Consider the following 25,390-nt stretch of genomic DNA (forward strand, 5'->3'; position numbering starts at 1 on the left):
TTTGGGATATCACACAGGAAACTAGAGGTCACAAGGTGAAGAGGGCACCTTGGTCCTGGTCCAATTCTACCAACTACTGGCTGAAGAAAATGAGGCCAATGCTCTTGGAAGCTCAGTTTCTGTCATGGCTCGGCACAAGCTAGAATCATCAGAGAGGAAGGAGCCTCAGTTCAGAAAATGCCTCCATAAGATCTGGCTGTAAGGCATTTTCTTAATTAGTGATCACTGAGGAGGCCCCAGTTCATGTGGGTGGTGGCAGCCCTGGTCTGGTGCCACTAGGCTGAGCAAGCCATGAGGGCACACCAGTAAGCAGCGTCCCTCCACGGCTTCTGCATTAGCTCCTGCCTCCAGGATCCTGCCTTATATGAATTCCTGCCTTCACAGCTTTTGATGGTGACCTGTTATGTAAAACTGAGAGAAATAAATCTTTTCCTTCCAAGTTGTTTTTGGTCATGGTGTTTCATCACAGCAATGGAAACCCTAAGACAGTCCCTATATATAAGATGGTCACAAGAGCCTGTGTCCTGAAGTGTGGGCACAGGTCTGTGCATGACTCTGCTCCCCGCCACAGAATGACGTTATCTTGGTGAGTGTCAGGTTTTGCACTCAGCTCTTAGTTTGTTTCCACAGAGCATCTCATAGAAGCAGCAGAGCCCTCGGGTTCTGGCCTCCTTTCATTCTATGGACTAATTACTCATCTCTTGGCAAGAGTTGTGTCAGGGGCTGGGGCTCAAGCCAATGTCTGTGCACCTAGCATGGGTCAGGAGGTTGAGAAAGAAGCTAGAACCCTGGTCCTGTCTGCCTTGTCCCAGGTCTCCAGGGGCATGGAGAGCATCAGGTGATCATTCTCATATCTGCGTGAGCAGAGGACAGGACAAGGGGCACAAGCCCTTCCAGCCCTCTGGGAGGCTTCTTCTTCTTCTTCTTCTTCTTCTTCTTCTTCTTCTTCTTCTTCTTCTTCTTCTTCTTCTTCTTCTTCTTTCGAGACAGGGTTTCTCTGTATAGCCCTGGCTGTCCTGGAACTCAGGAGAGGAACCAGACCAGGCTGGCTTCGAACTCAGAAATCTGCCTGCCTCTACCTCCCTAGTGCTGGGACTAAAGGCGTGTGCCACCACAGCCCGGCTTCTCTGTGAGGCTTCTTGAACAACCTCCTCACACGTTGTGGGTCTCCACTAGCTGGGCTGCCCAATTTGGGGGATTATTTCTTCTATTTATAAAAAGGGCTTAGAGGGATGGGGAGTATCCAATAACTCTACTTAAAGATGCAGGGCAATGAAAGCACTCCATATCTTCTTGTCAGAGCAGGATCATATGAGGGGCCATTATGGAGCAATTTAGAGCAATGCCTTCTGACTAAATAAAGAACAAAGCCCTCAGGTCCTAGACCTGCTGCTTAAGACTATATGTCCCCGAGTGGCTACTTAGCCTCTGAGCTTGGTTTCTTCACTCATGAAGTGGCTCTGATAAAGTGTATTGTGGTGGTGTGAGGATGGCATGAGCCAACCTTGTAAAGCTCTTGGAACAGTGACAATCCTCAGCAAACAGTAGCCATTATTGTTTTGTTGTTGTTTACCTAGCAGCACTGAGAGGTGGTATTGACTTTCTTTGCTTTGGGGGAAATTCCTTTTTTTTTTAAACTTTTTTTTTTTAAAGATTTATTTTTGTGCTCTGTCTACATGTACACCTGCAACCAGGAGGCATCAGATTCCATCACAGATGGTTGTGAGCCACCATGTGGAATTGAACTCAGGACCTCTCTCCAGCCCCGGGGAAGTTCTTTAAAAGGCTTAAAATATGAGCCGTGAGTTCAAAAGGAAGGAAGTGATTATGAGAATAATGTGCCCCTGGGTTAGGCAAAATCAGAAGCTGGCACCTCCTGCCAGAGGTATAGAGCTTTTGTGTCTGAGACTCCCAAAAGGAAACCACTTAGATTGGATGGCACGGGTCTTCAGCAAGGGCGGCGCTGTCCGGGGTGCTGAAATCTGCTTCCTGGTCTCTCTTACAATTTCTGTGAGCCTCGTGCTCCCTGCCTTCTGGTCCTCTGTCTAACTTACAGAAATACAGTAAGCATCTACTATACAGTGAATGGAAATAAAAAGGATTCTGATAATCTCAGCCCAAGATGCTCACAGCTCACGGGGAGGGACTCAAGTGCAAACGTCTTAGGAGAGATGAGGCCAAGTAGAGTCATTTTCCTTTTCTTGGGCCCCAAGGACACCCATCTCCTGTCTTCCCTTCGTGGTTCTTTCTCTTTTGCAATCTTTATACCTCCAACCTTTCATAACTTTAGGTTTTGATTACAGCAGATAAATCTCTTCCGGGCAACCTCTCTCTGCTCACTGCTGTCACAGAGTAAGCCGGACTAATGATCAATTTAGGAATAAAAGGAGAGAAGAGAGAAAACAGAGGGTTGGGGTCTCTGAGAAGTTGGGGATCCACCTAGACAGGGGTGAGCTCCTCATCGTACTTCTGCATGCCCTCGTCTGGGAGAAGCACTTCAACCGTGAAGCTGACCTTCTTGGCGTGGACGAAGCTATAGGTGTTGTCAAAGCGCAGGACATCTAGGAGACAGATGGAAAGGTGAGTTCCTACTGGCTGTGCTCGCCGAGCTGGTCCTTTACCTCCCCATGGGACCTGTTGCCCTGAGCAGGACCTGTAAACAGAAACTCTTTACCTCTTCTTTTTTTTTTTTTTTTTTGTTTTTTTTCGAGACAGGGTTTCTCTGTGTAGCCCTGGCTGTCCTGGCACTCACTTTGTAGACCAGGCTGGCCTCGAACTCAGAAATCCGCCTGCCTCTGCCTCCCAAGTGCTGGGATCTCTCTACCTCTTCTTGACAATCACCCAGCCTGGCTATAGTTACGTCAACAGATACAAGAACAATGGATGTTAATTCAGGTGCATTCACACCTGGATGCTCACATAATGAAGCCTATACTGAGAGCAGCAGAAGCTTCCTGGTCCTCTTGGACAAAGTAGGTGCTGGGCAAAGCCTGAGGTAATGGTTTTAATCCTCAGACAATGGGTGACCCCAACAATGGTCCTTCCAAGATTGGGTACAGTTTTGCATTTGTGCAACTACATTCAGACTGTCATGGGGTCATATGACATTCAGCGTTGAGGCTGCATGTAAGTTGGCTTACTTCTCTCGACCTCATGAGAAAAGTGCCACCTGCCCTATTGTCCCATGCCTGTGTCCTGTGATCCAAGCATCCTCAGTTCTTTGGAGTCCATGTGTCTGACTGTTGGCACACAGTAAGTGTTCATGTGTCTGACTTGTTGTGTCTGACTGTTGGCACACAGTAAGTGTTCATGAATATGACTTGAGAATGAGTGAGGGTTTTAACCTGGACTGTGTGTCTAGGGAAAGGGGCCACTGCCCATGTTAATCCTTTAAACCTGTGAAGGTGGTTCCTGTCTCCAGAGTCAGCGCTCGGGTGGACTTACAGACACCAGCCTCTGCGCAGGTGAGGCTCCCATCCTCGGGCACCATGTGGGCATTGTAGCGCTGGCTGGTTAGCACCTCCACCATCTCTCCAGCCTTCTGCCTCTCCCCCATCTTGGTCTTGAGGAAAACTCCAAAGCCAATGTCTGCACCGTCAGATGAGAACTGCCACCTGGAAGAGGACAGGTTGCTGCTCAGTGTGATGGGCTCCTGAGGGGCCAGAGCCCTGCTGTGGGAGGAGCGGCCATTTGTTCCTACCTGAGGACACAGCCTGGAAACAGGATCTCATACTCCACCTGATGTGAGGAGCCACGGCTAATCTGCACTGAGTGCTCATACTGGGTCTTCACCTGGTCTCGCACATACATGGACTTGGGGATCTCCCCACCGTAGTTGATCTATAATAGATTGTGGAGACACACGTTTTTTGCTATTGGGAAGATTCTCACTCCCCTTCCCCAAACCTTTTCTTGGCTCTCAGAGGGCTATCACATCTTCTGGAAGCCTCTTTCAGCTTAATTCCAAATCAAAAACTCCATTTCATTTTTCTCTGCGCATCTTCTCATTATCAAGTCCCGATAACCTGGACACACCTAGTTCAACACTCGGTCTCTATACCCAGCGGTCTATTTTGAGATGTTTGTAAAATGAATAGGTGGGTAGGAAAGGAACCCAGCTATACTCCTCCAATCCCTTCCTGGCCCCAGGCTCTGCGTACCTTGGTTAAACATTTGGGGTTCCCATCTGGGTCAGTCAGAGTCCCCCCAAAATGGGCAGGCAGTTCCTCAGGACTGATGAGTTTCAGCAAGCCTTCCTTCCAGCTGTCTGGGAGGAGGAAGATTCAATGATGGTTATCACATCTGGAAGGGACCAGACAGCCTCCTATACCCACCAGGACACCCTGAACGTGTGTCTCTAAACACTGAGGGAGTTAGACTGCCAGGGAGAACTCCTAAGTCACCTAGACCTCAGGCTGTAGGAAATGGTATTCCTAGCATGCAGTTGCTATGGAAATATGTTTGGCCTTGGCTGATGGGTTTGGACATCCTTGAAGGTCTCCAAGTCATGAGTGTAAAACTAAGAGTTGCTTGAATGTCTCAAGGGGACTTGAAAGCACCATGAACTCAGGACCTGTTGAGATTACTCAGTCAGATCTTGTGGTGGGAGCAGCTCTGTCTAGAGAATTACCTGCCTCTTTCACCATCACAACTGTGAGGTATAATGTGAGCCTCTATGGGTCCTGAGTGCTGGGGGATTGCTGTGGTCCTAGCCCTGCGGCTAACCTTAATTAATCCTATGGCAGTGGCATTGTCCTTCCCTCCAGTGGGAAGTGGGAAACAGCACCGTGCCTGGAACACTAGGGCCAAATTACTGAGCCTTGTTGGCCTCAGAGGAACAAAGGACTTGGGTCCATATTGCTCCAGGATTTGGTGCCTCCCCACAGCCAGGCTGCTTTCTCACCCACCAAGCTCTTATTCTTAGTGGAAATGGGTAGAGGTAGGAGCTGGGGTGTTGGGAAGGAAGAGTAAGTGAGGAACATAAGACCCCAGCCACTGTTTCAAGATTTTCCTCCACAGTTAGAGGAACTGAATGCTCCGCTTGAGGGATGGTTGTCCTCCAAGTACTGGCTCACTGATGGGGTTTGAGAATTCGTTTTCTTGCCGATCATGGTGGCACACGCCTTTAATCCCAGCACTTGGGAGGCAGAGGCAGGCGGATTTCTGAGTTTGAGGACAGCCTGGTCTACAGAGTGAGTTCCAGGACAGCCAGGGATATACAGAGAAACCCTATCTCGAAAAAGAGAGAGAGAGAGAATTAGTTTTCTTCATCTTATCGTATCTGTTTGTCTATCTATCTATCTATCTATCTATCTATCTATCTATCTATCTATCTATCTATCTGCATATCTACCTATCTATCTATCTTACACTGCCATGGATGGATCTCAGGGCCTCACATGTTCTGGGTAAATGCCTGGTGACTGAGATACCCACAACCCACTTTACCACTTTTAAAAACAACTCTTGTCAGGGAAATGGCATACAATGATAGTAGTTTCAGCACTCAAGAGACTGAAGCAGGAGGATGATGAGATTGAGGCCACTGCATCTTAAAATGCAAAACAAAAAGAGAAATTAAAAGTACATTTTTCTTATCACTTTTTACTTATGCAAAATTGAGAAAATAGGAAAATACAAATAATACCTTTAAAATGATTTATTCTGTTTGTATTTCCTTCTAAAAATCTATGTTTAATATATATGTTTCATTTTGTTATGTTTAAAATTAATTTATGGTCTGTGGGGTAATCACAGATCACAACATACATGTGGGAGGTCAGAGGATAACTTGTGGGTGTCAATTTTTTCCTCGTACTGTGTGGGCTCTGGGGACACCCAGGTCATCGACCTTGGTGGCAGCCGAGCCATCATTCTAGCCCAGTACATTTGGTTTTATAAAACCAAATTATATTGTCCATATGGCTTATGTGCAGGTGCACATGTGCATGCAACACAAACATACATCTGTGCATGTGCATGTAGGTCAGAGGATCACCTGAGACGGCATTCTTCAGTCAGAGTTGCCATTAAAAGCAATGGGTTTGCAAGTGCAGGAAGAAAGCCAGGGCACAAAAAGCCGAGGTTGAGAAGCAGTGGAGCTGAAACGTGAGGGGACAGGGAGGCCTTGCTTCTCACCCCGAGGCCAAGGCAGGGAATGGGGCTTAGGAAGTGTCTCCATTCTATGTAATGAGATGGAGAAGGAGCCTATGGCTGCAGGCAATGTGCTGAGCACTGGAAGGGATGTTGGATCAGCCTTACTCTACAGCCTAGGTGTGAAGCCTGGGGATGGACCAGCCTTACTCTACAGGTTAGGTGTGAAGCCTGGGGATGGACCAGCCTTACTCTACAGGTTAGGTGTGAAGCCTGGGGATGGACCAGCCTTACTCTACAGGTTAGGTGTGAAGCCTGGGGATGGACCAGCCTTACTCTACAGGTTAGGTGTGAAGTCTGGGGATGGACCAGCCTTACTCTACAGGTTAGGTGTGAAGCCTGGGGATGGATCAGCCTTACTATACAGGTTAGGTGTGAAGTCTGGGGATGGACCAGCCTTACTCTACAGCCTCGGTGTGAAGCCTGGGAGCAGGGCTCTGGAAGGACTTACTACTTCCCAACACTACGATCTTCCTTCGTGTGTCCTCACTCAGGAATGGCTTCATGAGATTGTAGCCCACAGGGAACAGTTTCGTGGCTGGAAAGATACAGGGAGAGATCAAGCCACTGGGCCACATTTCCACAATGGACAGAGCCAGTGATACAGAAGTCATAATGAACCTGGTCACCTCAGACCCACACCCAAGAAACAGCCAACTAACTAGCCATCTATCAGTCACCTACCCACTGCACAAGTGAGCCAGTCATCAGCCTCCTCATCAGCCAATCAATAAGCTAACCAGTCTACCAACATCCAGCCAAGTGCCAAAAAACTAGGTAGCCTGCTAACAAACAATTTAATGATTCACCAAACTTAACAAGTTGGCCAGACAGAAAATTAATCAGCCACCAACCAAGTAGCTAATCCATTCCTCTATCCAGCTACAAACCATTCAGACAAAGAGTCAATCTCCAAATAACCAGCTGACCATGCAAATCCAGCTGCAGAACAAACCAGCCAGCCAGCCAAGATGCCAGCCATCGAAATGCTAGCCAGACAACCAACCAAGCTGAAAGCCAGTCAGCCATCCGAGTCAATCCTTCAACCCATCCCCAGTTACTTAGCTACTCAGACAAACTGTCAGCCAAGCAATGAGTTAACCAACTACCAAACAAGCCACATTTCTACCAACCTACGTACCTGAGCAACAGCAACTTGAATGATTAGTGAGCCCCCAGAATTGTGCCAGGCCAGGGACATGAACCACAGGCATAGGCTCAGAGGCCTTCAAGGAGAAGATACCTTGCTCAGAAAAGCAGGATGAGCTGGGTATGGTGGTACATGCCTTCAGACCCAGGACTTGGGAGGGATGGGGAGGTAGATCTCTGTGAGTTTGAGGCCAGCCTGGTTTATATAGTAAGTTTTAGGGTATCCAGAGCTACATAGTAAGACCCTGTCTCAACAAATAAACAATCAACAAACAAAAACAAAATAGTGCCCCTAAAAATAGAAAAGAAAGAAAAAGAGAATAAATAGTTGTATAGCTCTGTAATTCCATACACTCTGAAGGCTGAGGCAGGAACATTGCAAGTGCCAAGTTTATGTGGGCTTCAGAGTAAGTTCAAGGTCAGCCTGGGCAGCTTAGGGCCACAGACAACCCAAGGAAAGAAAGATGGCCATAGGGAAGTGAAGAGACGTTTTGGGGGGTGGGGGGCGGGGGGCTGAGTTTAGAGCTGCCTCTCTTGGAGTGAAACTAGATGTTAGCAGTTCCTGAGCCCTTCCTCTGTGCCAGACACCAGATGGTTTGCCCCAGGACAAGCATCATGAAAGATAGGGGCGCAGAGGCCTCAGGATGGGGAGCCACGCCTCGCTTACCTTTTACAATGAGCATGAATTTCAGGGTCTCTGGGTAATTCTCTTCAAGGAGGCCAAAGAACTGTGGAAGCAAGAGAGCCCCTCAGAGCCCACACCTTCTCCACTCCCCCTCCTTTGCTGTATCCTGTCTGGAGGTTTTAGAGGAAATACCCTTTTAGATATCACCTCCATTGGCCTCTGAGGGACAGCATCCACCTCAGACGGTTAGAAACAAATGTCCATAGTAACCACACAGCCACTCTGACAACAGATGGTAACCATGGTGACTGCAGTGTGCCAGGCTTCAGACTCTGCCCAGCTCTGTGAATGTGCTTTACAGACTCACTCCTGGGTCTAATTGTCCCCAGGCTGGAGTGGAGGAAGCAGAAGCATGGTAGCATGGAGGGTGTAGGGTGGGTAGGGATGACAGACAGGAGATAACTTGCCCAGAGCTCAGAACAAGGGACTGACAGGGCTGGAACTGTTTGTGGAAACAGGCTCTGTGCTCTCTTGTGCTTTTTCCAGGAGACTTATTAAGGTTTCTTTTCAGGGTGGGGCTAAGAAGGAAACCACCTTTTATTAATTTGTGCTTTAAGTGAACTGTAAGGGCAAAGCAGGCCAAGCTGGTCACCCAAGTGTGTGCATGTGTGTTTGTGTGTGTGTGTGTGAGAGTGTGTGCATGTGTGTGCATGTGTATGTGTGTGTTGTATGTGTATGTGGTGTGAACTTGTATGCATGTGCACGTATGTGCATGTACATATGTGTGTATGCATGCATGTGTGTGAGTGTGTCCACCCCTGGGCCTCCTCACCTCCTGGTATACTTCCACCAGAGGCTTCCAGAAGTGCTTCAGTCCCAGACCTTCACAGTCAAATATCATCACAATGGTTTCAATCTTCCTCCCCAGCTGTGAGGACGAGCAAGGAGCAATGCCCAGGGTCAAGCATAGGCTTGGGAATTGGCAACTCAAGTACTCTTCAGGATGCTTCCGACCCTCCACTCCATCCCCAGAGTAGCAAGTGGACAAGAACAAATACATCTCCACACTCATTCATCTACCCATCATCCCCCATCCACCCACCCACCATCCACCTACCCACCATCCATCTACCCATCATCCATCTACCCATCATCCACCTACCCTTCATCCATCTACCCTTCATCCATCTACCCATCATCCACCTACCCACCATCCACCTACCATCCATCTACCCATCATCCACCTACCCTTCATCCATCTACCCTTCATCCATCTACCCATCATCCACCTACCCACCATCCACCTACCCACCATCCATCTACCCACCATCCATCTACCCACCATCCATCTACCCATCACCCACCTACCCACCATCCATCTACCCACCATCCATCTACCCACCATCCATCTACCCACCATCCACCTACCCATCATCCATCTACCCACCATCCATCTACCCACCATCCATCTACCCACCATCCATCTACCCACCATCCACCTACCCATCATCCACCTACCCATCATCCACCTACCCACCATCCATCTACCCACCATCCATCTACCCACCATACATCTACCCACCATCCACCTACCCACCATCCATCTACCCACCATTCACCTACCCACCATCCATCTACCCACCATCCATCTACCCATCATCCACCTACCCATCATCCACCTACCCATCATCCATCTACCCATCATCCATCTACCCACCATCCATCTACCCACCATCCACCTACCCTTCATCCATCTACCCATCATCCATCTACCCACCATCCATCTACCCACCATCCACCTACCCATCATCCACCTACCCATCATCCACCTACCCATCATCCATCTACCCACCATCCATCTACCCATCATCCATCTACCCACCATCCATCTACCCATCATCCACCTACCCTTCATCCATCTACCCATCATCCACCTACCCTTCATCCATCTACCCATCATCCACCTACCCTTCATCCATCTACCCACCATCCATCTACCCTTCATCCATCTACCCACCATCCATCTACCCATCATCCATCTACCCATCATCCACCTACCCTTCATCCATCTACCCACCATCCATCTACCCACCATCCATCTACCCACCATCCACCTACCCATCATCCACCTACCCATCATCCACCTACCCATCATCCATCTACCCACCATCCACCTACCCATCATCCACCTACCCATCATCCACCTACCCTTCATCCATCTACCCATCATCCACCTACCCTTCATCCATCTACCCATCATCCACCTACCCTTCATCCATCTACCCATCATCCATCTACCCACCATCCATCTACCCATCATCCACCTACCCATCATCCACCTACCCTTCATCCATCTACCCACCATCCATCTACCCACCATCCACCTACCCTTCATCCATCTACCCATCATCCATCTACCCACCATCCATCTACCCACCATCCACCTACCCATCATCCACCTACCCATCATCCACCTACCCATCATCCATCTACCCACCATCCATCTACCCATCATCCATCTACCCACCATCCATCTACCCATCATCCACCTACCCTTCATCCATCTACCCATCATCCACCTACCCTTCATCCATCTACCCATCATCCACCTACCCTTCATCCATCTACCCACCATCCATCTACCCTTCATCCATCTACCCACCATCCATCTACCCATCATCCATCTACCCATCATCCACCTACCCTTCATCCATCTACCCACCATCCATCTACCCTTCATCCATCTACCCACCATCCATCTACCCATCATCCATCTACCCATCATCCACCTACCCTTCATCCATCTACCCACCATCCATCTACCCTTCATCCATCTACCCATCATCCACCTACCCTTCATCCATCTACCCACCATCCATCTACCCATCATCCACCTACCCTTCATCCATCTACCCACCATCCATCTACCCATCATCCACCTACCCTTCATCCATCTACCCACCATCCATCTACCCTTCATCCATCTACCCACCATCCATCTACCCATCATCCACCTACCCTTCATCCACCTACCCACCATCCATCTACCCACCATCCACCTACCCATCATCCACCTACCCTTCATCCACCTACCCATCATCCATCTACCCACCATCCATCTACCCATCATCCACCTACCCTTCATCCATCTATCCATGATCTACCTACCCTTCATCCATCTACCCATCATCCATCTACCCATCATCCACCTCTCATCATCCATCTACCCATCATCCATCTACCCATCATCCATCTACCCATCATCCATCATCCTTCTACCCATCATCCATCTACCCATCATCCATCATCCTTCTACCCATCATCCACCTCTCATCATCCATCTATCCATCCTTTCACTGACAATAGTTGGACTTAATGATTTTTTTAAACTTTATGATGGTGTGAAGCAACATACGTTCACATAAACCCTTAGACTTAATGTTGAATTTTAATTTTTTTCTGGGCTAGTGATCTTCATGAGGATGCTGTCTTCCAGTGTCCAGCTGTAGACTAGTAAAGTACTCTGTGCATATGTGAGGCCGGCTAGGCTAAGCTATGATGCTGAGTGGGTTATGTGTTCTAAGTGTATCTCCAACTAATGGTATTTTTTTTTAAACTTAGGATGGTTTATTAGGATGTAACCCCATAACAGCTGAGGATTATCTTGTCATCTCTTTACTCAGTGAAGACTACCCTGTCAACAGGGAGAAGACAGGCTCAGAGAAGTAAGGAACTTTCTGAGGTCACACAGCTGATAAGCAGTGGGGGCTTTTGACCAGAGACCCCTCTGACCATGGTAGAGAGAACATGGATGTGTTCTTGGGACCATGGGCCATGGCAGTCTCTCCTACCTCTAGTCACTCACCCCACCGAGTCAGACCCTCACCCGCTCTGTCTGCAGGTCACACTCGTGCAGGATACGTTCACAGTCCCTCATCTTGGTCTTCAACAGGTCCTGCTTGGTGACTGAGAAAAGCAGCCCTTTGGGGTCCAGTGGCCCAATGATGTCATACCACACAGGACAGCCATCACGGTCATAGCCACACAGGCCTCCAGGCATGTACTTCTGGATCACCTGGGCATAGAAAGATACATGACCCTTGGAATCACACACCTCCCTAGGAGTCCCCAGATCTGACTAACTTATCATACCCAAGTCTCTATATTTCCTGTCATGGGATAAAACATTGGCTTGCCTGGTCCCAAGTGAAAAGACTGAGGCTCTTGCAAGGGAGGGCCTTGTTCACAGCTGTGAATACAAAAGGCCCAGTATCAGCCAGGCCTGGATTCAGGCTTCAGGGCACATTGGTCCTGCCTGCAATGTCTTTTGTGACTGGTTTAGTAATGGATAATGTCATTCTGAAAGCCAGTAGGTATAACTTAAATAGATGCACTGCTGTTGCCATGCTCCATGTCCTTGTGCAAGTGACGGAGCTCCATCCCACCTCCTCTTGCATAGGATGGTTCAGATGCTTGCCTTCCAAGACAGTGCTGGCAACGATGACATACTGCCCACAGCTATGATTATCATGTTACTGTGACCCCAGTGTTGGTCCTACCCTTACCAGTGGTGGACCCTTGTCCAGCGGTTGCTTTTCACCTGGACAGGACACTTTGAAACTCTGGGGTTGGAGCATAGAGGGACTTACAGGTTATAGTGGCCCAGATACAAGTTTGGGAGGCCAGACAGGCCTAAGTTCAAACTCCAGACTCACAATGGGACTGTGGGACTTTGGGCAATTGCTAGAATATTTTTACTGGACAAAAGGGATGATAACACCTGCCTTATAGTGTTCAGATGATTAAATAAACTCATACAGGGAGTTTTAAAATACTTTAGTTTATCAAGATAAGGTTTCTCTGTGTAGCCTAGGCTATCCTAGAACTCGTTCTATAGACCAGGTTGGCCTTGAACTCAGAGATATGCCTGCCACTGCCTCCCAAGTGCTTGGATTGAGGGTGTCTGTCACCATCACCTGGCCAATGCTGGAACTCTTTTTGTTTGTTTTGTTTTGTTTTGTTTTGTTTTGAGACAGGGTTTCTCTGTGTAGCCCTGGCTGTCCCGGAAGTCACTCTGTAGACCAGGCTGGCCTAGAACTCAGAAATCTGCCTGCCTCTGCCTCCCAACTGCTGGGATTAAAGGCATGCACCACCACTGCCTGGCTGCTGGAACTCTTGACACAGGAATTATTTCTTATTCTTACAGAAAAGGCTTCATGGGACTAATGGCTTCTAAGGGCATCACCTCTGCTTGTTGTTTTTCCTTCCTGGTCTCCAGTGACCAGCAACTTCTTGGGTGATATGTAAATTGAGACTGGGGTGTTTGGGGGTGTGTGGCTCACCTCTGGGGGCTGCCAGTCAAGGATGTGATCGATGTCCATAGTCTTCCGAAACTCCATGTACTGCAGATGAAAAGGGTGGTTAGGCCCTGTGAAGCGCCCATCACGCTGAACAGGACATGGAGTTTGGGGTATGAGGCACTGATTGTTCCCTCCCCCCATTTGAATACTTTCTCCAAATCTCCAGGATGGTATTTACCTTGCGGAGCATGGCCTCCGATTTCTGTAGGTCAAAGTTCCTAGCTGAGGGAAGAAGAGGCAAAGAAAGTTAGGACAAGACTGCCTTACCTGCCTCTAGTGAGAGCAACGGAGGGCCCTGGGGGCTTGGTCGGACTCTGCTTCTTTCTCCCCTTCCTTAGACTTGTGAAACTTAAGCTGTTGCCTTCAGATTCTGAGAGCCTGAGAGCCATGGATTGTTACAGAGCTGTGGAGACCCAGGTCCTCTTGCTGTCCCCCATCTTCAACCCCACCCACCACCTCTTTCCTCACCTCGGAGCCAGCGAAGAAGAAAATAATCATCAGGGTTTGGCAGGGCAGGCAGCACATCCTGGACATTTTCTCGGAACTGAAAAGAAATATTCCTGTTAATGTTTCTCACACTGAGCCTTTACCTTCCAACTCAAATGTTTGCCATCCACCTCTCCTTCCCCTGTCTCTCAGTCTGACTCAGCTTGAGAGAAGTATGGGATAATGGATGGATAGGAGAGCTGGGCTGCAGCTCAGATGGGGAGGTGGAAAATGGTGTGTGAACAAAGTCAGAATGGAAGGAAGAACAATTGGATGGGTGGAGAGAAAAATGAAGGATCAATCAATTGATGGGTGGGTGGGTGGATGGATGGATGGATGGGTGGATGGGGATGGGTGGGTGGGTGGATGGATGGGTGGATGAATGGGTGGATGGATGCATGCATGCATGGATGAATGTAGAAAGAAGGAAAGATGGGCAGGTGAAAAGAAGGTTAGAGAGAAGGGTGAGTGGAAGGAAAAATCCATAAATAGGTGAGTAGACAGGATACTGGAGGTTTCCCTGGTTCACTTGGTACATTTGCTAAATCTTCCTATTCTTTACAAAAACATGGTTCTGAGAGAGAGAGAGAGAGAGAGAGAGAGAGAGAGAGAGAGAGAGGGAGAGGGAGAGGGAGAGGGAGAGGAGGAGGAGGAGGAAAGAAGGAGGGAGGGAGGGAGGGAGGGAGGGAGGGAAGGAAGGAAGGAAGGAAGGAAGGAAGGAAGGAAGGAAGGAAGGAAGGAAGGAAGGAAGGAAGGAAGGAAGGAAGAGCAGGGTTCATGATCAAGGGTCCTTGTTCCCTTCAGCTGCGGGCACCAAACACTCTATTCTGTTTCTCTCATCTGGCTCTTACAGATTAGCATTCTTTTCAGAGTCCCAGGGAAAAAGATTCCATCCGAGGGCAGAGGGCTGCATCCTCCAGCTCCTACCCAGTGGGCAGGGAGGGAGGAGGTAGTGGGGACAACTGCCAGGTAAAGTTGTCGGGTCTGGCTCCTGTGTGAGTGTGAGCCCACTTCTGCACATGTCACCCACACGACGCCAGAGTGCAGCTTTCCCCTTAACACCGTTCTGGTCAGGACTGATGTCACTGTGGAGGATGAAACCCCCTTTGGAGGTGATATGTCAAGGACATGCAGAATCAACAGATGGAGGCAGGTCCTGGCCATCCTTTCCACCCCATCCCTCAGACGTTTCCCCTGAGATCGCACAGGGTTGGGGGAATCTCTCACCTTGGCCAGGGTCTCTGCCTGCTTGGGGCTCAGGTCTCCAACTCGGCCACTCATGGTGCTGACTGACACTGAGGAGCAGTGAGTGACTACTGAAGGCAGGAGCTCAGCCTCACCTGTCTGCCCAGACCCAGCTGGAGCCTTTTTCCCCCCAGTCCTGGGTGTGGCTCAGGCGCCTCCCCTGGGACAACTCTTTAGATTGCACATTACATAACTGAGATTAAGTGAGGGCCCGTGTTTGGCTCTGGGACAGGTCTGGAGGAAATGGCAGGCCCAGAGGGCCTCTGCCAGATGCAGCAGCTGCAAAGGAGGCACTGGCCTTCCCTGGGAGCCCTTCTCAGAGCTCTCTAGCCTCCAGTGACCCAGAGAAGGGAGAGTTCCGTGTATCTGTGGAAGATGCGTCATCTTCCATGGGTGAAAGATGAGCTCTACTCCTGAGGGGTAGAGAGATCCCTAAGCTTCAGTATCCTTGTCTTCCTAACAAAGGATGTCCCAAAAGTCTCCGCTGGCTCCTGCAGAATGGAAGTCTAATGCCTGGCCCGCTGACCAGCCCCTGAGCCATATTAGGAGTTGGAAGAAGTTCATACCCTTCAGTTGTAGCAAGTACACATAGTCAAGAGGCAGACAGGCTGTGTGATGGGATGCAGTTCAGAGAGAGCTTGCCTCGTGGACCTATTCAGTGGGAATTCTGTTCAACTCCTGGTACTGTAGAAAGGAGGGGGGGGGGGGAAAGCTAGCTGAGACAGAAGTTGGAGCTCAAAGGACCTTGGTGAAGGTTGGTCTTTTCCACAGGGCTGGTGCTACCTTTCCGGATGTCTTTCAGATCCCATTGCAAAGAGTTGGTCCTATGCACTTGAATATCGGGAAAGGCCAGGCATCTTGCTCCTGATGTCTTCCCAGAACCTTTCTATGGGGCTTCTGGTTATGCACGACTTCCATTAGCTCTGAGAGTTTAGGTGGGGCAGGAATTTGAGTGGTCTTATGGGCAAGGATGTCTTTGGGGGATTTTCATATATGACAGGCAAGAGGCATCCACCGAGGTGTGGAGAAGCTGGTGGGTCTTCCATGGCAGGCACTTAGGGAAGCTCAGAAGGTTCCTGTGTCCTTCACTTTCCACATTCTAACACCAGATGGGCCTGAGGCCCAGGACTGACTGCTTTGGATTTTCTTGTAAAATCTTTCAGCCTGGTGTTCCCTGGGTCTGTCATTTCTAACAGAGGCTGCCTGCTCTTCCTCCTTCCATGGATGAGAGGACTGACTGCCCAGGGTTGTACACTGATGGGGGACACTTTTCTTCCCATTCTGAGAAGCACTGGTAAAGGAAATACCAAACTGTCAATTACTGTCTCTATGAAAGACTCCAACTCAACATGTGCCTATAATCTCAGCACTTGGGAGGCTGAGGCAGGGGGATATAAGTCCAAAGACAGAAAGCTATCCTGAGCTAGCTTTAGTTAACATAGTTAGGCTAGCCTAAGCCACTTTGCCCAAGACTGTCCCAGGTCCAGTCTCCCTAACGTAGAGCATCCTAGATGGTCAGTTTTGAGGCAATCCGGGCTTCTTTTCTGAATGTTCTCAGGGTTCTTTCCAGAGGTGGATGTGGAACATTCCAGATGCTGCCTGCTGGCATCCTGCCTGACTCGTGCCCCTGATACGGTTGGGACCACAGGAAAATGGACCATCTTGGGCTATTTCCCACTGTCTGGGGCACCTGGTGTATCACTCTGGAGCAGTTAGGTAACTCTCTACACCCAACCCCACCCCACTTCACATTCCAGCTGCCCACTTCCCCCAGGCTGGCAGCCTGTGGAGATCGGGTTCCTCAGCTGCTCTCTCATTAGCTTCTAATCCCACCGTTTCTCACCGGTCTCGATTCTCTTCCTAATCCCTCTAATGGGAGGCACCCGATCTCAAAGGCTGAGTAGGAAGGTCTAGAAGAGAGGTGAGGGTCCAGGAGCTGTGGATTCTTCTGACTGAACCATGAATCTACCAAGCAGTTTGTGTGCAGGAGACGTCACTGTCTATAGGCCAGTCAACACAACCCCCACCCCATGATGGCGGTCATGGCCTGGCTGTCTGTTCCAGTTAATACATTTAGAAACCACTCCCATTGTGTGAAATAACAGAATAGCTGAAGTCTGGGTTTTTGCTATTGTTGTTTTGAGACTGTTTCCCAGTGTAATCCAGGCTGGCCTTAAACTCAAGTTCCTTCTGATTTATCTCCAAGTACTGGGATCACAGGTGCACACTTCCACACCCAGCTTATGAAACAGCGGTCCAGGCTGATGATGAACGCTTGCTGAATACCAGTGTGAGCCAGCACAGCCGGCTGAGCTGTCGTTTTAATAGATTTCTCTTCCCACCCTTCTTTTTTTCTCTCTGGTAATGGAGAGTGAGCCTTAGACTAGGCTATGCAGGCATCTTACCACTGAACTATAGTACCCCCTCCCCCAGCCCTCTTTTAACCTTTTATTTTGAGTCAGGGATTCACTAAATGGCCCAGATGGCCTTGTAGTCACCCTGTAGCCCATGCAAGCCTTGCACTGTGAAATTCCTGCTTATCTTCCCGTGTGGCTGAGACCACAGATCTGCACCACTAGGCCTGACATTGATTTGGACTTTAATCCCCCATGTGGCTTATAGCTAGAATAGATCACATTTAGTGTAGTCAAGTTTCATGCCAAACCGAATTCTGAGCATATTATCTGTTAGGCTTAAGAACCTCCCTATGGAGGGTACCATTGTTTAGCATACTCTACAGATGAGCAGACCAAAGCATGGCATAGAGCATTGAAATAACTCATCCTGGGACAAACCTGTGCTATCACCAACTTGGCTATCCCACAGCCTCAGCTCCAGGAGCATCTCACTGGTAAAGGATGGTCACTCATTGCCAAGTGGCATATGGGTGCTCATCTCTTGGTGGCCAGGAAGTTGAGAGAGGGAGGGATGACAGGGACAAGATATACCCTTCAAAGGCATGCCCACACACACACACACACACACACACACACCCCCCACACACACACATGCTCGCGTGCACCTCCTCTGATCTGGCCCCCTCTACTAGCTCATTCAGCATTAACTCATCTTTGCATGAAGCCACTGGTGAAGTTAAAACCTGGATGGTCCAATCATTTTTCAATAGCGCATCAGCTGGGTCCAAGGCCTTCCACATATTAGCCTTGTGGATGGGACCTCACGTCTGAATGTTTAAGACAGTGAGCTGTTCTTGGGGACAGGGGTGGGGGCTGGCAGGGATTCTGCAGAGAACACTTGGCTTCCCATTCGCTGAGAGCTTCACACCTTCATCAGTCCCAATGGAGGCAGTCACAGGTTTCTCTTTCCCAGCCAATGTTATTCAGAGATCAAGGAACTTTCAGAAGTTGTGCAGCTAGAACTGGAGCCTAGACCGTCGTACTTTGCTACCTACAGTGGAACTGGAGCAAGCCTTCCCCACCCCTACCCCCACCACACACACCTCTCTGCTCCCATTCCATTCCAGGACCTAACACAGCAAGAGCTTAGTAAACAGCCAGAAGTACCATCACAGGTTAGGATGTGTCTGCCCGACCTCCACACACACACACTGGGCTGCAGAATGTGTGGAGCCAACAGAAGCTTAACGTTCCCTTCCTTTCAAACAAAAGGCCCCGGGGAAGGAGACCACCTGTACACACCCAGAACTGTGCTCCCCAGGTAAACACTCCCAGGCTGTGTTGATCAATTCATTTGTCAAGGGTTCAGGGGAACCAAGGTGACAACCACAACAACACAGGAGCAAACATGGGTGGGGGAGTTGACAGAGCTGCCTCACCTCACCCAAGAACCCTCCTAGGTTTCTAGGCAACTTGAAAGCGCTGCCTCCCACCAACTCTAGTGTCCCACACATTCCTGCCTGCCTTCCTTAAGTAGATCATGCTGGAATCAGCCATGGGAGTCTGCAGGGAGTGCAGAGGCCTCGTGGTGGGCAGCCATTGCTAGGAAGGAGTGGGCAGACAGAGCTCAGGCCACAGCAAAGGAAGACAGAGGTGGATGGAGAAACACAGTAGGGTGCAGCTGCATCCTAAGGCACTCCCTGGCTTAACCCTGGGCAGATGTATATATAAACAGATAAGTTTTTTATAATTTTTTCCAATGCTAGAGCTCAAACCCAGAGCCTAGTACATCTAGTGGAGTGCTCCACTACTGGGCTTCTTCTGTTAAGGAAAATGGAAGAAAATGTAATATGATCCACACACACAGAGCTTCATTCTTCATCGACAGCTCCGTGGCTTTGAGAACATTCACCAGGTTGTGTGCAAACATCTAACCTAACTGCAACAAAGATTCAGAGGCCGAGGTGCCCAGCACCTCACCTAGGCGACACAGTGAGGCAGCCCTGAGGGTGTAAGAACAAGCTGGCACAGTCCCTCACCAGCTGCTGCAGCCCTTGGAAGAATGGGTGTTGTGCCTCAACTGGGAGGCACAGGGGAGCTGGCTCTGGAGGTGTGGGTGGGCATGAGAGCAGGAGAGATGATCCTGCCTCCTGCCTGTGGTGGCATTGTTGGGGGGGCCAGCCCGAGCAGTGCTCACCCTGGTGATGAGGGTAAGGGAGAGAGCTAGGGGGCTGATCAGCAGGCTACCACCCAGGTCCAGATCCAGGGACTTGAGTTGACCCACCCCAAAATCTTTGTCATCTACACACTGTTGGGACACCTGAAAGGGCCGGTCTTGCCAACCTAAAGCTGCAGGATTTCCACGACACAGGGCAGCAACAGGATAACCAGGAGGAATCCCAGTGACAATCCAATATTGATGGTGTCACAGACTCCAGAGATCTCGAACCAGACCAATGACTCATTGTAATGAACATTTCCAAGATGTATGGACAGAGGGACAGACTGTGGGACATACTGTGACACACCACAGCTTCCACGAGACATTTTCTATGCTTTGTTTTGTTTTGTTTGTGTGTGTTGTTTTGTTTGTTTGTTGTTTGGTTTGTTTAGTTATTCTGAGGGGAGGTTGCCAGGGTGAAGGGCAGATAAGAGAGGACAGGGAGATGAGTGGGACCAGGTGATGTGAAACTCACAAAGAATCGATTTAAAGTTAAAAAAAAAAAAACAAAAACCACCAGATTCAGACACTGCTTGGCAAAAAAAACACCAAGTTTTTACCCTGGGGGACTTTGAAGCCCAGTGAATAACTGAGTGGGTAAACATGTAGTGTCTCTGCCTTCATCTCTTTATTTCTGCCTTCATCTTGCATCTGTCTTTTTTGTTGACGTTACCACTGGGGGAGATTCCCACCCATCTCTCTCCATAGCTGTTTCAAGGGTCTGTCTAGGGGTGGAGAGAAGGCTTTCAGGGGACTTACATTTGGTTTCCAGCATTCATTCTGGGCAGCTCACAAAAGCCCATAACTCCAGCTCCAGCGGGGTCGCCAAGGACACCTGCACTCATGTGCACATATGTGACACAGATACCTGTGCACCCACACAACAGTCTTAGAGTCTCTAAAAACTGGCAATAAAAACAAAGTTTATTTTCCTCAAGCAAGGATGATTCTCTCTCTCACCCAAAGTGCCACTGATCCCCACCAAGGAAGAATAATCACGTCAAGGGAAGTTACATGTCCCTCCATCATTGAAAATCTTTCTAAAGCAAGAAGAACCTGGCAGAACTAAAGCCAAGACAATGACCAAGCAGATCACAGTTTAACCAAGAATGCCTAAATGTGCAAAATGTTTTCAAATGGGGTCTTATGTAGCTCAGGCTGTCCAGAACTGGCTATGTAGCCAAAGGTGACCCTGAACTCACTACTGTCCTTCCCAGATTTCCCAAGTGCAGGAATTACAGGTTTGTGCCACGCTCAGGTAACACACATACCTCTTTTTCCACCTCCAAATTTGGTATTGCCTTGTACAACCTCAAAATCTTATTAGCTCCTAGAAGATGGGATGCTAGTCACACTGGATAACAAAATCCTTTTCTGTCTTACCAATGCTGTGTGTGTGTGTTTGTGTGTGTGTGTGTGTGTGTGCAGGTGCTCTTGCCTGGTGAGTGGATGTGTGGATCCAGAGGTCACTATCAAGTGTCTCCACCTTATCCTTTGTGACAGAGACTCTTGCTGGAACCGGAGCTCACTGCTTCAGCAAGTCTGGATGGCCAATCAGCTCCCAGCATCCTACTATGCCCCTTCAGTGCTAGGGTGACAGATGTGGGTCCTAGTAATCCAAATTCATGTTTGCATAGCCAGCACTTTACCTACTGAGGCATCTTCCTAGCCCCTCCATTTGATTTTGGGGGCAAATGCTCAAATCTGGTCTGTTGGGAAACCCTGGTCTAGGACTGCAGTCACAATACATAATTTACATATCTCTCTCCACCAAAATCCCTGACCCATCAGCAGTCAATCTCAACCCCCTGCTGCCCCGGTCCAGCTCCTGACAACCAAGCATCCCGGCTTTGTAGGTTTCCCAGCTCCAGATGCTTCACATGAATAGAGTCCAAACTGTATCTGGCCTTCAGTGACCGGCTTCCTTCATTTAACACGATGCCTTGTGACTTCCCCAAGTTACATCACAGTTCAGTGGAGTCAGTGCTTCCTTAACAACATTCCATCGGCTGTCGGTCCCAGAGGGTGGGATGGAGAGGACAGTTACATACTTTCCTATTGCCCGCACTTTTGTTCCCCCTGGTAAGAACACGCTCAGGGCAACCGGAATCTTCTGCGGCACAAGCTTTATTGCTTACCCCTTCAGGAGCCAGTGGAGAAGGGAGCGCCAGAGAGAGAGAGAGAGAGAGAGAGAGAGAGATAGAGAGATCCCTAGAATGGCGGAAACCGGTCCCTTTTATGGAGGACTGTCCTCTGCCTCGGACGTGTCGCTCCCTGATTGGCTGCAGCCCATCGGCCGGAGTTGTCGTCACGGGGGAGGCAGAGCACATGGGGTGGGAAACTACCCCGGCGCATGCACAGATGGTTTGATTACACGGGTGCCAGTGCCATCAGCGCCATCTTGTAATGGCGAATGTGAGGGCGGCTCCTTACACTTTCCTAACCTTACAGTCAGGGTCATACATACATGTGTGCCACGCATAGGCTGCACCATTTACATTTGTATAAACACACCCTGTCGTTCACAGCAAACAAAGGCTTCACACTGCATCCCTTGGCAAAGCAACTCTACTTTGTTACTCCTCCTCCTCCTCCTTCTCCTCCTTCTCCTCCTCCTCCTTCCTCCTTCTCCTCCTTCTCCTCCTCCTCCTCCTCCTCCTCCTCCACCTATCTCTTTTCATCTCACTAGCTCTGGCTGGCCTGGAACTATGTAGACCAGGATTGCCTTGAACTGGCAAGAGATCTGCCTGCCTCTGGCTCCCAAGCTCTGGGACTAAAGGCATGCGCCACCACACCTGGCTGTTTTGTTTCTTTTTCTTCTTCTTCTTTTAAGTTTTATTAGTTTTATTTATATGAGTACACTGTAGCTGTCTTCAGACACACCAGAAGAGGGCATCGGATCCCATTACAGATGGTTGTGAACCACCATGTGGTTGCTGGGAATTGAACTCAGGACCCCTTGAAGAGCAGTCAGTGCTCTTAACCACTGAGCCATCTCTCCAGCCCTGTTTTGTTCCTTCTTATGCGGGATAGACTGTTGCTTCTGCCTACTTATTGGTGGACAGGCATTTGAGTGGCTTCCATTTTTCGTTTGTGAACAATGCTGTTAGGAACATGTCTTTGTACAAATTTTATAGGAATGTATGCTTTCCACTCAGCTGGGTTAAATCCATACGAATGGACTCATCAGGTTCAGTGTAGACCATCTCGCAAGGCAAATACATGCTTCACATATCCAAAGGGATAAGGTTCTAGTTTCTTCATAATATTTGTTATTTTGTCTTTTTTTTTTTTTCCAGAGCCAAGGACAGAACCCAGGGCCCTGTGCTTGCTAGGCAAGCGCTCTACCACTGAGCTAAATCCCCAACACCCACAATATTTGTTATTTTTCGTTTTTTTTTTAAAGGTAAATTCTTTTTTTTTTTTTTTTTTTTGGTTTTTCGAGACAGGGTTTCTCTGTGTAGCCCTGGCTGTCCTGGAACTCACTTTGTAGACCAGGCTGGCCTCGAACTCAGAAATCCGCCTGCCTCTGCCTCCCGAGTGCTGGGATTAAAGGCGTGCGCCACCACGCCCGGCTTTAAAGGTAAATTCTTATTCTGACCATCCTAGTGGCTCTTCAGTGATTATGGCCTTGAATTTCGTTTCTCTGACTAACCATGTTGGAGCCTTTTCCTGTTCTGTATGGAGGAATGGTGACTGTGCCAGCCGGGGATCTGCCTGTCTAGTTTCTCTGTGTTGGGATTGCAGGCCACCATGTGCAGCTTTTGACACGTGTCCTACTGATCCAACCTGTCAGCGAGCTTCCCAGGTAAACTGTGTTAATGAACCTGCCACGTGGGCAGATCAGAAAGAGCTAAGCCCAAGGCAGGCCTAAGGACTAACTTGTGTTTCCCTCAGTAGGAGTCCAGAAAAGCAATGGGGCCCAATTTAAGATGGAACTTCCCGAACTGTGGGCCAAGGGAAAACCTCTCTCTTTATAAGTTAATTGTTTCAGATATTTTGTTATGGCAATGTAAAGTTAACAAAGAGGCCCATGGCTATGGAATCAGATGTCCTTACTTGCAGTCGTAGAACTGCCACTGAACCAGCCACTGCCTCTTAGGCAGGGCAGGAGACTCAGTTAATGCTATTATCTCTGGCCAGACGTTACAGGACATGTAGCCTGGGCTAGCTGCTCGGATGACGAGGAGAGAGAGTTGAGGCAGATGATGGTGCTGTCTTGTGCTGAACACGAGTCCTTTTGCTCCATAATATGGAGAAGAGACCTGAGCTCTGCTGGGTAGAGGTGGAGGTGGGTCTCCTGAGACCTGAGCTCTGCTGGATAGAGGTGGAGGTGGGTCTCCTGAGGCCCTTAAGCCTCACAGAACCATGCTATGGGAGTCCTGGGCTGAGGGCATAGGTCAAGCAAAGGTGGAGGCAGGAGGGATCATCAGGACTTGGTAGATTCAGGTTATTAGGTGATCCTGAGACTGAAAGGAGGGATATGGTAGGTCACAGAGGGCCTCATGAGACTCATGTGCACGCACACACGGGGACACTTGAGGAGCCAGGGAAGGACTTACACAGAGAAAGTCCTTTGTGAGTTCTGGAGTCTGGGTGAGAGGGTAGCAATGGCCTCAAGTCATTTAAGCTGGGGGTGATGGAAGTGGAAACTTAAGAGTCCTTTGGAAAGTCAGTTGTGTTGGGAGGTGTTTGCTGAGGCAAACACGTGAAGGAGTGTTTTCCTGAAGTGAACACAGGTGAAAGACAGACTGGTGAAGGAACGGGTTCACTGAAGCAGACACGGGAAAGAGGATGTTCTGCTAAAGCAAACACATGAAAGGACACATGATGAAGGATTTTCTGTTAACCACACATATGGATTGGTCTACCTTACACTGCTGCATTTGCTGGGTCTCTGTGGACTTGGGCTGACTGGATGCATGTACTGAGGCAAGACCTGTGGCGCTGAGGCAAGGCATGTGGAGGACATGTGGTGCTTAGAGGGTAGAAATAGGATTCCATGGAGCTTGGCTTCTGGTACAGCTAGCGGTGCAATGCTTGTGGGTCTCGCACCTTCGCTGACCTTTGCTTCCTGAGAGGCACAACAGAGAACGTTTGGTGTTCCTGCTGGTCCCTCCCACTGGCTCTCTCTGCTAGGTTGTGTCACTGCTGTTGCTAACCCGACTTTACTGAACTGGACTGCTGGTGCATCTGTGAAGTGTCTCCGGGTGGATCGAGCTGCCGCTGCTGCTAACCTGTGAACTGAACTGCTGATTTCCAGACAACACAGGCGGGAGTTGCTCCAAAGAACCTTTCTAAACAGGTCTACTTCCTCCCTTATCCTTTCTTTTCCACTACCTCTGGTGGGTGGTAGGCTATAAGAAAGGTTAAATCATTTAAAACTATCATTAAAAATACAATTTAAAGAAAATTAAAGTTACAGGTGGTGACTGGGCAAGGGCTATGGGACAAGACAGTCCATTGAAAACATGCTACAGCGGCAGGATCTGAAGTCGGAGCAAACCGCCTTTTTCTGCCACCCTGGGAAGCCTCAAACATCTGGGGCCGGTGAGTTTGGCCTCCTGGACCTTGATCTATGAGTTAAAGTCATCCTTAATGAGGCAAGCTGACTTTATTTGGATTCCTGTGAGCCAAGGCATGTCTGGCCCAACACTGCCCCCTTGTGGAGGAAGGTAGAGACCACAAGTCCAAGGGAACACATCTCAGTCCCTGGTTGAACTGGCTGCCCTTTCTATGAAGTTAAAAAACCTGTTCCCTTCTACCTTCCACAGGCCAGATGGACTCAAGTTCA

General features: G+C 49.1%; 1 protein-coding gene across 1 annotated transcript; it reads right to left on the reverse strand.

Annotated features, from left to right (window-relative positions):
* Positions 1 to 909: 909 nt before the first annotated feature.
* Positions 910 to 15,157, reverse strand: LOC110304895 (SEC14-like protein 3). The gene is made up of 12 exons (XM_021176555.2): positions 15,001 to 15,157; positions 13,756 to 13,831; positions 13,466 to 13,509; positions 13,270 to 13,329; positions 11,814 to 12,002; positions 8,760 to 8,855; positions 7,970 to 8,030; positions 6,605 to 6,691; positions 4,161 to 4,267; positions 3,701 to 3,840; positions 3,445 to 3,614; positions 910 to 2,561 (listed from the first exon to the last, which is right to left on the reverse strand). The coding sequence occupies exons 1-12, from the start codon at positions 15,052 to 15,054 to the stop codon at positions 2,440 to 2,442; spliced, it is 1,206 nt and encodes a 401-aa protein (XP_021032214.1). The 5' UTR covers positions 15,055 to 15,157; the 3' UTR covers positions 910 to 2,439.
* Between the last annotated feature and the right edge of the window lie 10,233 nt (positions 15,158 to 25,390).

Source organism: Mus caroli, unplaced genomic scaffold, assembly GCF_978045245.1.
Source record: "Mus caroli unplaced genomic scaffold, Mus_caroli_1 scaffold_13, whole genome shotgun sequence".
Classification (NCBI taxonomy): Eukaryota; Metazoa; Chordata; class Mammalia; order Rodentia; family Muridae; genus Mus; species Mus caroli.